Source organism: Equus asinus, chromosome 9 (assembly GCF_041296235.1).
Source record: "Equus asinus isolate D_3611 breed Donkey chromosome 9, EquAss-T2T_v2, whole genome shotgun sequence".
NCBI lineage: Eukaryota > Metazoa > Chordata > Mammalia > Perissodactyla > Equidae > Equus > Equus asinus.
This window is the reverse complement of record NC_091798.1, coordinates 31623031-31636879: the sequence shown is the minus strand read 5'-3', so window position 1 is coordinate 31636879 and position 13849 is coordinate 31623031. Positions and strand designations below refer to the sequence as shown.

General features: G+C 42.3%; 1 protein-coding gene across 19 annotated transcripts in view; it reads right to left on the bottom strand.

The window, feature by feature from the left end:
* Window positions 1–13849, bottom strand: part of HTR4 (5-hydroxytryptamine receptor 4) — a 172653-nt gene that overhangs the window by 72443 nt on the left and 86361 nt on the right. For 14 of the 19 annotated variants that reach the window (XR_011505777.1, XR_011505776.1, XR_011505781.1 and 11 more), the window contains exons 3-4: window positions 8298–8423; window positions 6797–6997 (exon numbers count right to left, since the gene is read on the bottom strand). Coding sequence is in view for 12 of the 19 variants with exons in the window: in XM_070517232.1 (XP_070373333.1) it covers window positions 6797–6997; window positions 8298–8423 (327 nt within the window). In the remaining 7 variants the exon portion in view is untranslated. Of the gene's footprint in view, window positions 1–6796; window positions 6998–8297; window positions 8424–10212; window positions 10392–12389; window positions 12548–13849 lie in introns of all 19 variants that reach the window. The other 5 variants (XM_070517241.1, XM_070517240.1, XM_070517238.1 and 2 more) reach the window with 4 other exon arrangements.

Below are 13849 nucleotides of genomic sequence, written 5' to 3'. Positions count from 1 at the left end.
ACACAGATAGCAACACGGAGTTAGGAAGAAACACATCAGATGCAGGAAATGATAACAGATCACTCATGGGTGCGAGGTGAGATAGGAAAGACAGACTGAGGACACGTTGGGAAAAGCACTGAAAGACAAGCTAAGAATTTAGCTTATAGTTGATAGTGTGTCACTGAAAGACCTCTGGAGCTTTGCACTTGCTGTTTTCTGGAACCGCCACCCTCCATACCTCACCCTCTTTGTCTTCACCTACTGACATCCACATCATCCCCAATCCCGGCTTCAGTACCACTTCTCCGGAGAGCTTCCCTGCCCTGGAGGCCACCTGCTCCAACAGCTCCTTTGACTTCTCCTTATTCTATTCCAGCAGCCACCAATTTTACTATAATTCCCTATTTACTATCTGTATTCTCCACTAGACTAAAATCTCTGTGACTCAGAGCTTTTTGTGATTGTTCACCACTGTACTTCCAGTGCTCTGCTTAGCTCCTGGCAATTAGTAAGTGCTCAATAAATATTTGACAAAATGAATATAAAAATGAGTTAATATCCTCTAGCAGGCAATTCAACAAATATTCCTACTATGTACAAAGCATGAACCTGTCCTCAAAGAGTATGTGAGAAGGGCAAACTTATAATATGCTTTCCTTGAAGAAATGTATTTCAATCCTTTTGGAGAAACCAATGCAACTGTATGGCACAAGTTCACAATGACAGATACTTTTCATTTATACATTACAAAATTGAGTTGTGCTCCAGGAAGTTCATTAAGAAATGTAGACATATTATCTCCAGCAGAGGATAAAATATGCATCCTTTGAGGCAGAATTGAATGTTTTATAAGTAAACCTGCTTTAAAAGAAAATCTATGACTGAGAAACTGTTGGAGGATTTTTGCAGATAAAACACATAAAGTTTCATCAAGCTGACAAGAGGAAGGGTGACAATTCAGTTAGATATATCAAAGAGAAAATCTTGCAAATGCTATAGAGAAGGATATCTTCATTAAGGTGAAATAGCTTTTTTTAAGGGAATTGCATTTGATGACAAATATAGGACAAAGTACAGCATGATCAAAGGGGATCAGAATGGTTTAAAGTCTGAAAAGTATGGCATATGAAGCTAGTGGAAGGATCTAGCAATGTTTGGCCTAATAGAAAGAAAATGTGGGGATGAAATACCTCTCTCTTGTTGTGGAGGCTCCATAAAGATATCTTTAGGCCCCTTGGCGAGCCTAAGAGAAATTGATGTCTGCCATTCTTGTCTGCCCAACACCCCTCTTTCCAGTGGGAACTGCCATTCTCCAGTGCCATATCCTTCTTTAAAGCCAATAGTCATAGTACCTCACCTCTGCCCAGCAACCAGATGCATCATCCCCACACCACAATGATTGGTCAAGAGAAGAGTCTTTGACTCGAGAAAAGCCAAGCAGACTTCTTCCATGAGAAAGAGCATTTAGGTTTCTCTTTCTGTGCACTCATGAGTCCAGGATGTTTTAAGACTCATGTTGTCTGTGGCTATTTTTAGGAACCCAGCCTGAGAATGAATCCAACAAGAAAACAGTATAGGGACAAAGAGGGACAGATATAAAGATGGGAACAGACATAGAGAAATAGATACAGAAACAGAGAGGGAGACAGACAGAGAGAAAGGGAAGGAAAGACAGAAACAAAGAGGAGAAGGAGACAGAGACAGAAGGAGAGAGCTGGACTAGGTGGCATTGTTCAAACCCTGTAGAGAGCCATGTCTGAAGCCAGACTTTTCAGCTAATGGAACCATTCAATTTATTTTCTGTCACTTGCTGCTGCAAAAGAACTTACTAATATATATCCGATAAGCAAGTTGGTAAGAACACTACATTCAGACAATTCATTAGGATATATCCAGGGAAAGCCTTCTTCAAAGGCTTATTTAAAACATAAACCCAAATGTATTCACAGAACAAGTCTGCTTATTGCATATGAAATGACTGGAATTCATAGGGGGCTACTATCTAGAGTTGTTAACTCCAGAGTACACAGCTGTGGAGATAGAAAGGGAGAACTGGGGACATTTTTATATTTTACTTGTGAAATGATAGCATTGTTTTACAATGCTCAGGTATCATCGGTTCTGATTTTTGAAAACTATGATGATTAGAAAAGATCTTATTGAAATAGATCAAACACAAAGTTGTGAACTGGGGTGGGGTCAATAAAGATGAATGTGAGGGTCCCCAGGGTGAAAACTCCCCTGACAGGAGATGGTGAGGGCTCCCTTAGAGGGAGGATCCAGGGCATTTTGTGAAAAATCAGAGAGAACACACTGGTCAGAAAGATTTTCACACTCCCCACCTTGCTGCAACCTCAGAGGGAAGTCCTAACACTAAAGTCAGATGCTCTCAGTGAATTGAGGAATGTGTTGTCCCAGGGGCGCGTTCAGCTAAAAGATTATTGTGGATACTCTTGCATTTGAGAAGCGTTCACTTCTATAAAAGAGAAAACTGAAGTTTAAAATATATATTTCAGGGGCCAGACCGGTGGCCGAGTGGTTAAGTTCATGTGCTCCGCTTTGGTGGCCCAGAGTTCACCAGTTTGGATCTTGGGCATGGACCTACACACCACTCATCAAGCCATGCTGTGGCAGCATCCCACATAGAAGAACTAGAATGACTTACGACTAGGATATGCAACTATGTACTGGGGATTTGGGGAGAAAAAAAGAGGAAGATTGGCAGCAGATATTAGCTCAGGGCCAATCTTTCAGAAATTAGTACAAATGAAGAATCCAAACCAAAATCCAACTGACCATCCAGTCTAGCTAGGACCATGCCCTACCCAGCCCCCACCACCCGCCCCCCCCCCCCTCCCCGCTCCCTACCCCACCCCATACAACCATTGTTAATGGTTTGGTGCAATCTCATTGATATTCTTTCTCTCACACTCACTTACATACACCCAAATACAAACATCTATATATTTATTTTACAAATGTGGAATTATTCTAAACATTAAAGTCTGAAACTTGCTTTTTCTTCACTTGAGACAACAGAGATATCTTTCTAGCACAACACACATAGCTATTTCTCATGGTTTTAAATGGCTGCATTATACTCCACTTTTAAAACCACTACTCTATTATAGATATTTGGTTGGTTTTCATTCACTACGGAAACCTTAGGTTTAAAATAATCAACTGTACCATAAAGCTTTAATGCAGTTTTTGACCTCCCATGACCCACACTATATGATGCATGTATTTTAATTATCCTTTGGAAATTATTTTTAACGAGGCAATAAACTTTCAATAATAGGATCCAATTCTCAAAGCACCAGGAAGCACAGTGGATGGAGATGGAGAACGGTAGATATATTAATGGAGTCCTGCAGTTTGCTTTGATCCAGGGGTCTGCCATCTGGGTGGAATGAGGAGTCACAGTGAGCATTCTTGCTCAAGAGGCACTACCCTCTATCAATCACCCCCAAAGACTCACGACAGCTCTAGAGAGGAGGACAAGACATCTTGTCAGGAGTCACTGGGCAAGCGATGACACTGCACCTCATTGAGACACTCACTCTGTACTTTGGCCCAGGCTGGCCTAGCCCACCTGTCGTGCTGGGAGGGACACAGCAAAGCAGAAGCTGGATGATAAATAAAATAATACTCTTCTAGGCTAAAATGTGGCCCTGTAATGTCCAGAGTGGAGTTTCCAGCCTGATGAGAATATCACTCTTGGGACAGGGAATGCTGGAGATAATTGGCAAGTTTCCCAGGTTCCCAGAGGAAAACAAAACCATTCGACTCCATTTTACTTATGGTATTGGAGTTTTTGATGTCCACTATCAGAGAAGGAAATGGAATTATTGGCAGCAGTGCTCAAAAAGCAAATGTATTGAACACTCCACTTGTTCAATAGTGTTTATCAAATACCTAAATCAGTATTTATGTAATTATTGGTTAATTGTCAACCTCCCAATTAAAAGGTCAGTTCCATGAGGGTGAGGACCTTGTCCTTATTCATATCCTGGTATTTTCTCCCATCGGGGGAGAGAGAGACATTTAAGAAAAATTTTTTTTAAATTAATTGTGGTTTTAATCACAATTGCACTAAGTCCTCAAAGGAGAAGAATGGATTTGATCAGGTCAGAGAGGGCTTCTGCAAGGAAGAGAGGACTGAACCAAAATCTGGAAGATAGGCAAGTGAGGAGGGGGCAAAAGAGATTTCCAGACAGAAGGAGAGCCAAGGCCCTGAGGAGACTGAGCACAGAGCACTGGAAAAAGAGAGGGAAGATCAAGGCAGCTGTAGCCTAGAGAATGAGGCTGTTGAAGTGCAGGAGGGGAGGCTGGGGACACAGACAGGAAATAGATGCCACAAAACTACAGGCCAAGAAGTTTGGTCTTGATCCACAATGCAATGAATAGCCATTGAAGGATTTTAAGCAAAAGAGCAATAAGATCAGAGTGGCATTGTTAAAAGACGGCTGTGAGATCTTGTAAGTGGAAAGTAGATTGGAGGCCGATAAAATAGATGTGAAGAGAACAGTTAGGAGGTTATTGCAGCGACTTATCCAAGAGAAGATGTTAGTTGGACTAGGATGATAGAGATAGAGAGAAATAGACCAGCATCTGTTTAGGAAAGAAAATCAATGGGATTTGCCATTATTCAAATGTAGGGGATAAGGAAAGACCACATTAAAAATAACTACCTGGTTTCTGGATGCTGCAGCTGCTGGAGCAGCTATTCGCTGAGAAGAAGGTCCAAGTTTGGTAAGAAAGACAATGAGTTGCACTGATAGTTACAAAAAACTGAAATTAACATCCACTAACACTGAGTCCTGTGCCAAGCTGGGCCAATGCTATGCCTTCAGTGGATTATCTAACTTAATCTCAAGTGCAATCCTATAAAATAGGTGCTATTGCCCCCATATTTAGAGATGAGCAAACCGAGACTCAGAAAGGCTTTGGAATTTATCGCCATTCTTAGAGCTAAAAATTGGCAGAACTGGAATTTGAACCCAAACCTCTTCCGTTCTAAAGCAGATGGCTCTTAATGACCAACACACATACTGCTTCATGACAGCTCAGGCCTACTCAGGGAAGATTTCATAATTTCAAAAGAACTTAGTAGTTAATCTGGAACAAGCCAAATCTTCCTTGGAAACCTTCTCTCAGGGCTGCCCAGAGTAAGCTCTCCACATCAGGAAGACGATTGTACACTTTCCCCCACCTTTCACTCCCCACCCGGCTTATTTTCTTTCCCTTGCTTTTTGCCCAGACTTTAAGGTTCCCTGAAGTTGCCCTGATCTCCTCAGCTTTGCTTCCTCCAAGTTCCTGTAACACTTCCAGGCTTGCCCCTCATTTTGGCAATGATCACATGCTGGCTACCCTGCAAGATTTCCATATATTTTCTACTCCCTTACATTTGATTTTTTCCAGTGTGAACTTTCCTACACTATATACTGAGTATCTTAGAAAGTCCTTCATGTGCTGAAGTCACATTGTTGTAAACAAGCTAATAAACACCAATTTCAAACTCTAACACACTATGGGTCTGGCTGCCAACCAAGAGTTCAGTTTTACCACCGGCATTATCTCTAGCTATAGAGCATAGTCTCATTATACACGTGTCTGACTTAAGCATATTCAACTACATGCTCTTGGCAGAGCAAGAGAGAGCGAGAACTCATGCAATTTAAACAGAGCACACCATGACACCTGCCATTCCAACCAATGAGCACCCATCCGTCTTAGGGGACAGGAGATGAATCTGCTGTTCCCTCAGCTGGTTTCAGTTCCTAAGGACCTTTCCCAGTGTGAGTAATTCTCTGGGGAGACTCTGATCTTAGAGTTTAAAGACACATATTTTAGATATATCACAATCTCTAATTTCAGTCAACTACTTTCCTATTCCTCGATTAAAGAAACAGTGACCTATCCCAAGATTGGCGAAAAATCTGGGTCTGTTGAACTACACAAGAGAGTGAGAGATTGTCCTTGCTAATTCTGATGTCATGTAATTTCCACCCTACACTTTCTTTTGGGAACTATCCCTAAGATATGACTACAGTGATGGCAGCATATGTTTGTGTAATTCCGCTGACTTTTCAAATGCATTCTGCCTTTAGTATAGAATACAAAGGAGCAGGAATTGGAAAATAAAAGTGCTGACACAATTGATAAACATACATCTCCAACAAAGGAGGCAAAGATGGAAATCATTAGGCCTCCTGAAGTCAAACGCGAAGAAAAAGAACAAAATTATGCAAGGGGAATGAAATGCTATCCTTGGGTCCAAAAAACAAACAATTATTGGGGATTTTATAATCATCTTTAACTTTCTGGAAAAGAGGCTCCACAGCCACAGGCACATATCTAAATACACATATAAAATTCTGATGCAGACACATTTTCAGAATGTCATGTTCAAACATAGACACTATCATTCTGAACCACCCCTGCTGCCTACTGGGCAGATATATTCATTTTTGCCACTCAGCTCCCTTAGATTTTTGTTCACATCATCAGTATAAAATCTAAAGCTCTATGGTAAACTTGATTGCTGGTACCTGTCGCTATCTAGATCGTAAACTCCTTGCAGGCAGGTTCTAGGCCTTACTAATCTCTGTGTCTGCCGGGCCTTTGAGGGTACCTCACTACAAAGGGGCCATCTGTAAAGACTGGAGAGAGAATGAATAAGTGGATAATCAGATTTACCTCTCTGAGATTCATTTCTTCTAATGGATTAGGGAAGAAAGAGAGGGGCCCATAGCCGTCAGGCCGTTGTCTCCAACACGGAGCTCCACTATGCACTTTGCTCTGTCCTTACCTATCCAGAGAAATGCAGCACAGGTGAAAAATTGATGCCGTTGTGAGCAGGACGTCTAGAGATGTCCGGACGAGGCAAAACATCTCCCCATAAATCCAGATGTCTTGAACCAACTCAATGGCACCAAAGGGCATCACCAGCACCGAAACCAGCAGATCCGCAAAGGCAAGAGATACAATGAAATAATTGGTTTTTATTTTCCTGTGAGTGAAAAGTATAAAGGAGAAAGTAGGGGCAGGGATGATGGAAGGAGGTTAGAGAGAAAGAAGCAAGAGAGAAAAGAGGAGGAAAAGAAAAGAAGGAAAGAAGGGAGAGAGGAAACGGAAAGAAAAGTCAATATGTAATAGATTTTATAATGTTCAGTTTCCCCTCTGTAATAAGGCTGGAAAGACCCTGTGTGGTCCAGTCACTTCGGACTTCTCCAGACCTCCCTTGCACCAAAAGCCCTCTCTTCCTCTCCCCTCGGGCCACCCTGGCCTGATTTGAGCCCTCACCCCCACCCTGTGCATGGAGCCCCTCCCGAGGGCTTTGCTCTCTCGTCCTACCATTGGCCTAGCTGCACCTCACCCACCCTTCAGGCCTTGGTCTGCTCATTCTCAGAGAACCCTCCTGAGGTTCCCCCTTCACAAACGGTGTCAACTCCACCCTTCTCCACTCATAGACTGACTGCCATGTGCCTCACATTTGTGTCACCTTGCAGAACTGCACTCTTAGACTTTCTTTGCATCATCACTAGATTGGTGTGTGTCTTGCTCGGAGAGGAAGGCAGGAGATGAGGCAGGACTGTAGCTTTTATCCTTTTTTATGGCCTGGTGGTTTCAATCCAGGCTGCATGCTAGATTCACCTGGTAGATTTTTATAAACATTGATGCCCAGGTCTCACCCCAGATCAGTTAGTTCAGGGATTTTCAGTGATTTAACACACTTGCCCACCCTCCAGATTTGCCAGATAAAATACAGGACACTCAGCTAAATCTGAATTTCAGATAAACAATGAACAACTATTTAGTATAAGTATGTCCCAAATATTGCATGGGACATACTTATACCACACAGTAGCAATTTTATAAAGGTCTTCAGGTGATTCTAATTGCAGCCAGGGTTGAGAGCAAGGAAGTGGAAGGAGCAGAAGACCCAGGTTTAAATCCTAGGTCAGTCATGAGGCAGCCACCCCTTCTCTGAACCAGTGATAAAGCAGGGAGATTAGATTAGATGTGCTCTCAACAACTGTATATATAGTCATCACAACTATTAAAAAAAAACAGTCTAATTAGAAAAAGAAGGGATGGAAACACAGTGCTTCTTCTGGTTATGTTGGAGTTGTGGGATTAGGTGTAATCTTTTTTAACCTGCTCTATTTTCCAAACATCGTCCCCACGTATTTTTTTTTCCTTTCATAATAACAAATTATAGTGAAACATCTGTGTTCAGACCCCAGCTCCCCAGGGAGAGCCCAGAACTCCAGCCAGGTTTCCCCATGAGGTCCCCTCCTGCTACCCACCTGAGCTGCCTATCCCTGCACACAGCCACCATGACCAGCAGGTTCCCCAAGATGGCCATCAGGATCACCGCCGAGAGAAACGTGAGCAGCACAACTTTCTCCACTGACCCGAAACCCTCCTTGGAACTGTAAGACACACACACACAAACACAAAGAATTCAAGGAAACTCTGAGACACAGGAAAGAAAATCAATCTTTTGCTCATTCATCTTCAGGAAGGAAACTTCACCATCAGCAGCTACAACACACATTTACTGCACACCAATTGTGCCAGTGTCTGCACTTGTCACTTCACATGTTATCCTAGTTAATTTCTACATAAGGAGGAGGAGGAGGCTCAGAGAGGAGAATTAACTACCCTGAGATTGCACAGTTATTCTCCATCAGAGAACTCGTGGCTCTCCTTCAGAGCACTTTCCTCAGCTTGTTCTCAGAAATGCATTAGCTTGATTTCTGTTTTGTGCGCCTACCCAGCTATGTTGTAGGCTCCCTGAGGCAGGGACCTCATCTGTTTTATCCATTGATAAATTCAATTTCATTGTGTCAATCACATTTATCAGATGAAGAAAAGATGGCATCAGATGAATCAATGACGGTAACTTGAACCAGGCTCTGCATGAATACGAAGGCACCCTGTTTTCAGTACCCCATCCCAGCCCACGAAGAAGCTGCTGGGTACAGCTGGGCCATCCAGGGGACAGGTCATGGCTTGAGGGTTGTTCTTATATAGCTGACCTGGACGAATGGGTCTCAGATTCTGTGAAGTCCATTGGAAAGACGGCAGCCAATCAATAAACTCAGGGACTCCTTTCAGTGCCCTGAAGCACATTTCTGTTGGTGCTCGAGATAACAGTTCAAATTTGTGTTGCTGTCAATTTCAGCACCTGATTTGATCCTATAAACCCTGCCCTGCTAGTGTAAATCATTTCGTTTTATTAACTTGGAAGTGAATGTCTCCTGTCAATAAAAGCATATCTGCAGGTTATTCAGAAACTACAGGAAAAAGTTCTGGTTTTTTATTAGAGCAATAAACAGTTCTTTTTAAATGAAGTTTCAAAGGATCTTAAAACTCTCAGACCCAAACCTCACATTTCCATATGGAGAAACTGAGGCCCAGAGAGGGGAAGGGGGTTGTCAGAGCTTATTAGTGGCTGGTCTGGGAGAGGCTGCTTGTCCTGTGAGCCCACCACTGGGAACACAGGGTCCCAAGAATCAAGAAATATCTGACTTTACTAAGCTCCTTTGACTGCAAACCAAGATGGCTGCCAGCCCCAAATGGCAGCAGCCCACCAGGTCCTGGCTCTGGCCTTGTCTTTTTCCATTAGACCTGGCACAGAAGACAAGGTGCTGATTGGAATAAGGAACCAGTACTAAAGTGGCTGGAAAATCAGAAAGTCCCTCTGCTCTGCTGACAGGTATTTTTATTGAGTGAGTAATTGATTAAAATCTTTATGGCTAGGGATAAGAAGAAAAGAAATTCAAGGTATGTTTATCTAAATCACCCTTCCACACCTAAATTCTAACTATCAACAGTACAAATATTGGACAGGGAAGATTTAACTCAATGAGGAAAAAGAACTTAATAGGGTAATGTGACGACCCAAAACTAATTTAGTCTTAGGTCATGTTAATGGAGGTAAAGTGTCTACCAAAGGAGGTGATGGAGGTTTTTAACTTGCCCTTCTCAAAGGTTTTGACTCAGAGCCCTTCTGGAACTTGTTCACCCCTCAAGCCCTCTGTCCTGGCTATACCTTCTTCCTGGAATGCTTCTTCTCGCCTTTCAGGTCTCAGATTAAAGTCAACCCCTGTTTAATGTGCCACAGCCAGCAAACAGTTCTCATTTCCTTTATAGCATCTGTTGCTACCTGAAATGACTTCTGTTATTGATCCTTGTCTGTGCCCCACCCCAGATTACCTTTTCCACCACAAGTTCCAGTGCCATGCGCTGTCTAGTCTACAGTGTGTAGGTATGTGCAGTACATAGGAAGTGCTCACTTATTTGGTGATTGGGTGGGAAAAAGACATATTGTGTTCAAAATGGTGAGGGTTATTCTTCAGTGTCTTTGAGGTCTGGTTGAAGGTAGAAGATTTTACCTAGAGAAGAGAAGACCCAGTATGAGACAAAAAAGCTATTTTTAACTATCTGAAGGGTTGCCATTTGAAATAAGAGTAAATTTATGCATTCATTCATTCAACGATACTTTCTGAGCACCTACTCTGCATCAGGCATTGTTCTCTGCCCCAGGGAAGCAGAAATAAGCAAAAGAGAGCGCAGGCAATGAATAGACAAACAAGAAAACATGTAAAGTGTCCCCTGGCAATTCACACTATGGTAAAAAATCTGAGAGGGAAAGGAGGACAGGAGTGCGGGCGGGAGGGGGGGGTGGTGATGAATGGCTGTCAGAGAAGGCTCAGGGAGGGGTTGTCCCGCTTGACGCCCCACAGGTTGTGTAACTAAGGGGCCCAGTGAGTAGGCTTCAAGCAGCGCTCCCCAACTTTGGTTGCGTATTGGAATCACCTGAGGAGCCTTAGAACCCGCTGATGCTAGCACAACACTCTCAGAGATGCTGAGTTAATCAGTCTGGATTGCAGCCTGAATATTGGAATTTTTTAAAGCTCCCAAGTGATTCTGATGCGCAACCAGGTTGCGAATCACTGCTAGAGGGAGGCAAGAGCTAGTGATGGATAACAAGAACTTTCTAACAACTAAGGATGATGCGCAATAGCTTCCTGGTGTTCTTTTGAGCTCCCTGGCTCAGGAAGTGTTTAAGAATACCTAGATGTCAATGAGATACCACTTCGCACCCATTAGCACGGTAATTATCCAAACAAAACAAAACCTAAAAATAACAAGTGTTGCTGAGAATGTGGAGAAACTGGAACCTCTGTGCATTGCTGTGTGGTGGAAATGTAAAGTGGTGCAGCTGCTGCGGAAAAGAGTTTGCTGGTTTTCAAAAGGCTAAATACTGAAAGGCCATATGATTCAACAATTCTAGTCATAGGTATACACCCCAAAGAACTGAAAACAGGGACCGGAATAGATACACATACACCAATGGTCACAGCAGCATTATTCACAACAGCCAACAGGTGGAAACAACCCAAGTGCCCACCAACAGATGGACAGAATGGGGTGTACACCTACTGTGGAACTTTATTCAGTCACAAAAAGGAATGAAGGTCTGATACATGCTACAACAGGGATAAATCTTGAAAACGTTATGCTAAGTGAAATAAACCAGACATAAAAAGACAAATACTGTATGATTCCACTTACTTGAGGAGCCTGGAATAGGCAAATTCATAGAGAAAGAAAGTAGAATAGTAGTTACCAGGGGCTAGTGGGGGAGGGCAATGGGAAATTATTTAGTGAGCATACAGTTTCTGTTTGGGTGATGAAAAAATTCTGGAAATGGATAGCGGCAATGGTCACACACCATTGAAAATGCACTTATTGTCACTGAATTGTACATTTAAAATGGTTATTTTATGTACTAATGGTAAATTTTATGTTATGTATATTTTATCAGAATGAAAAAAAGGACACACGGATGACCATATATCAGGACAGTGTATAGGGCTCCTGTATTGGAGGCAGGTAGGACTGGCTGAGTTGAGGCACCTTTCCTGTCTGTGGACATTGATAACGAAGATATCTTTAGAATGTGGATTGTCTGTCAACTACACTCCTGCCATTAGAGCCATCTCTCCTGCACTGCCTTTCCTCTTGTAGGAGAAAAAAACAGATTGAGAGTCTGTGCTGAACTTTCCTGGCTCCAGAGAATGTCTATTTCATATCAAGTGGGAATGTCAGGGTCACAGAACCCCACGTTCAATGTTGTGGTTCCTTTGTGGCACGCTAATTAGGAGCTAGAAATAGTTAAACTTTAAACTGTGAGTGACAAGCAAAATTTAACCATAGAAAGAGCTTTTTTAATTAGGCAGAACCGTCCAATGAACAAAATGTTACGTCCAGCAATGATAATTAAAGTAAATTAGGAACCACTTCCCCAAAATCCATGTTAGTTAGATCCTTGGGTTACCTCTGATGCCCTCCAAGAATATTGTCAACCACTACCAGACAGTTCTCACCTGGTCAAAGAGCTGTCCACTCCACTAAGTTGGTTCTTTGACAGTTATTCTCATGAGAAATTTTACTTTCTCTTCTCTTTTGCTTTTACAGTGATCTCTTGATCCGTTAATAAAGAAACTCCACAAACTTGCGGGCTCTGTTTACCATTTACTCTGTTCTTAAAAGAAGACCTATGACAATAATTCTGGATAAATTTCTACATAGGTTAGTGTATGTGAAAGTGGATCATAAATGACAAAATACAACATAAATAAGTAATCATTGCTTCTCGGCCTTTTGGCTAAGATCAAGTGTAATAAGTGATCATTGTTATTAATATCAGAAGCCCATACAGAGAAAATAGCTAAGGAAGTTTTAGATTATGCTTTGTTATATCATCCAGAACAACTGGTTTCAAGGTCACACACACACACGCAAAATAAACTTTCTTAGGAGTCAAGAATACTTTTTTCTTTTTTTGTACTGGGCCTTGTTAATATTAACTACATAACTTCAAAAAAAAGTCACTTGCCTTCTCTGAGCTCAGTTTCTTCATGGATCAATTGAGGAAGTTAGATTAAACCTCTCACTTATCAAGTGTGTATTGATTGTCAACCATACGCCAAGAGCTATGCTCAGCACTGAGAAACAAGAGCAAAGAAGGTGGACAAAGTCTCCACCTTCATGGAGTTCACACTACTGATGGAAACAGACAGCAAGCAAGTGCTCAACTAAAGAAATAAAGATAGCTAGTTTGTGATCAGTGTTCCAAGTCACAATCTCAAACTTTAATACTCATACGAATCTACTGGGGATTGCACTGTTAACATGCAGAATCTGCTTCTTTTGCTCTGAGGTGGGGTGTGAGGTTCTGCATTTCTCACCAGCCCGTAGGCTCTTGAAGAGCATGAGTGATGCTCATGCTGCTGGTTCGTGAGTCACACTTAGGGTAGTAAGACTATAAAGGGCATCTACACGATGGTGTCATAGAGAACAACTGGGTTAGAGGGAAATGTTAGGGAATCAGGGAACACTGGAGGTCACATTTAGCTGAATTCTGATATACGCGGAGGATCTATGAGTTAGAGGAACCAGGAGAAGGGCAAGTGCAAAGGCCCTGAGACAGGAAAGACTCTTGTGCTCACAATCAGAGGGGAATGAGCAAAGGATGAAGAATCTGAGATGAGCTCCAAAAAGTAGTCAGGAGCCAGATCCTGAGGGCTTTGTCTGTGCTGGTGAGAAGTTATGTTTCATTAGACAATAAATGAGAATGCAATGAAGTGATGTAAGCAGAAAAGTGACACTGCGGATGTAAATGGGAGAGAAAGTAAGTAAACCTATCAGCGGCCCTTGCCAGAGTCCAGGTAAGAGAAGCCAGTGGCTTGCAGTAGGGTGGTGGCTGTGGAGATAGAGAGGTGGGTGGAATAAAAGTATATTGGGGAAGTAAAGGGAGAGATAAGCACAACAGATTCCATGGGTG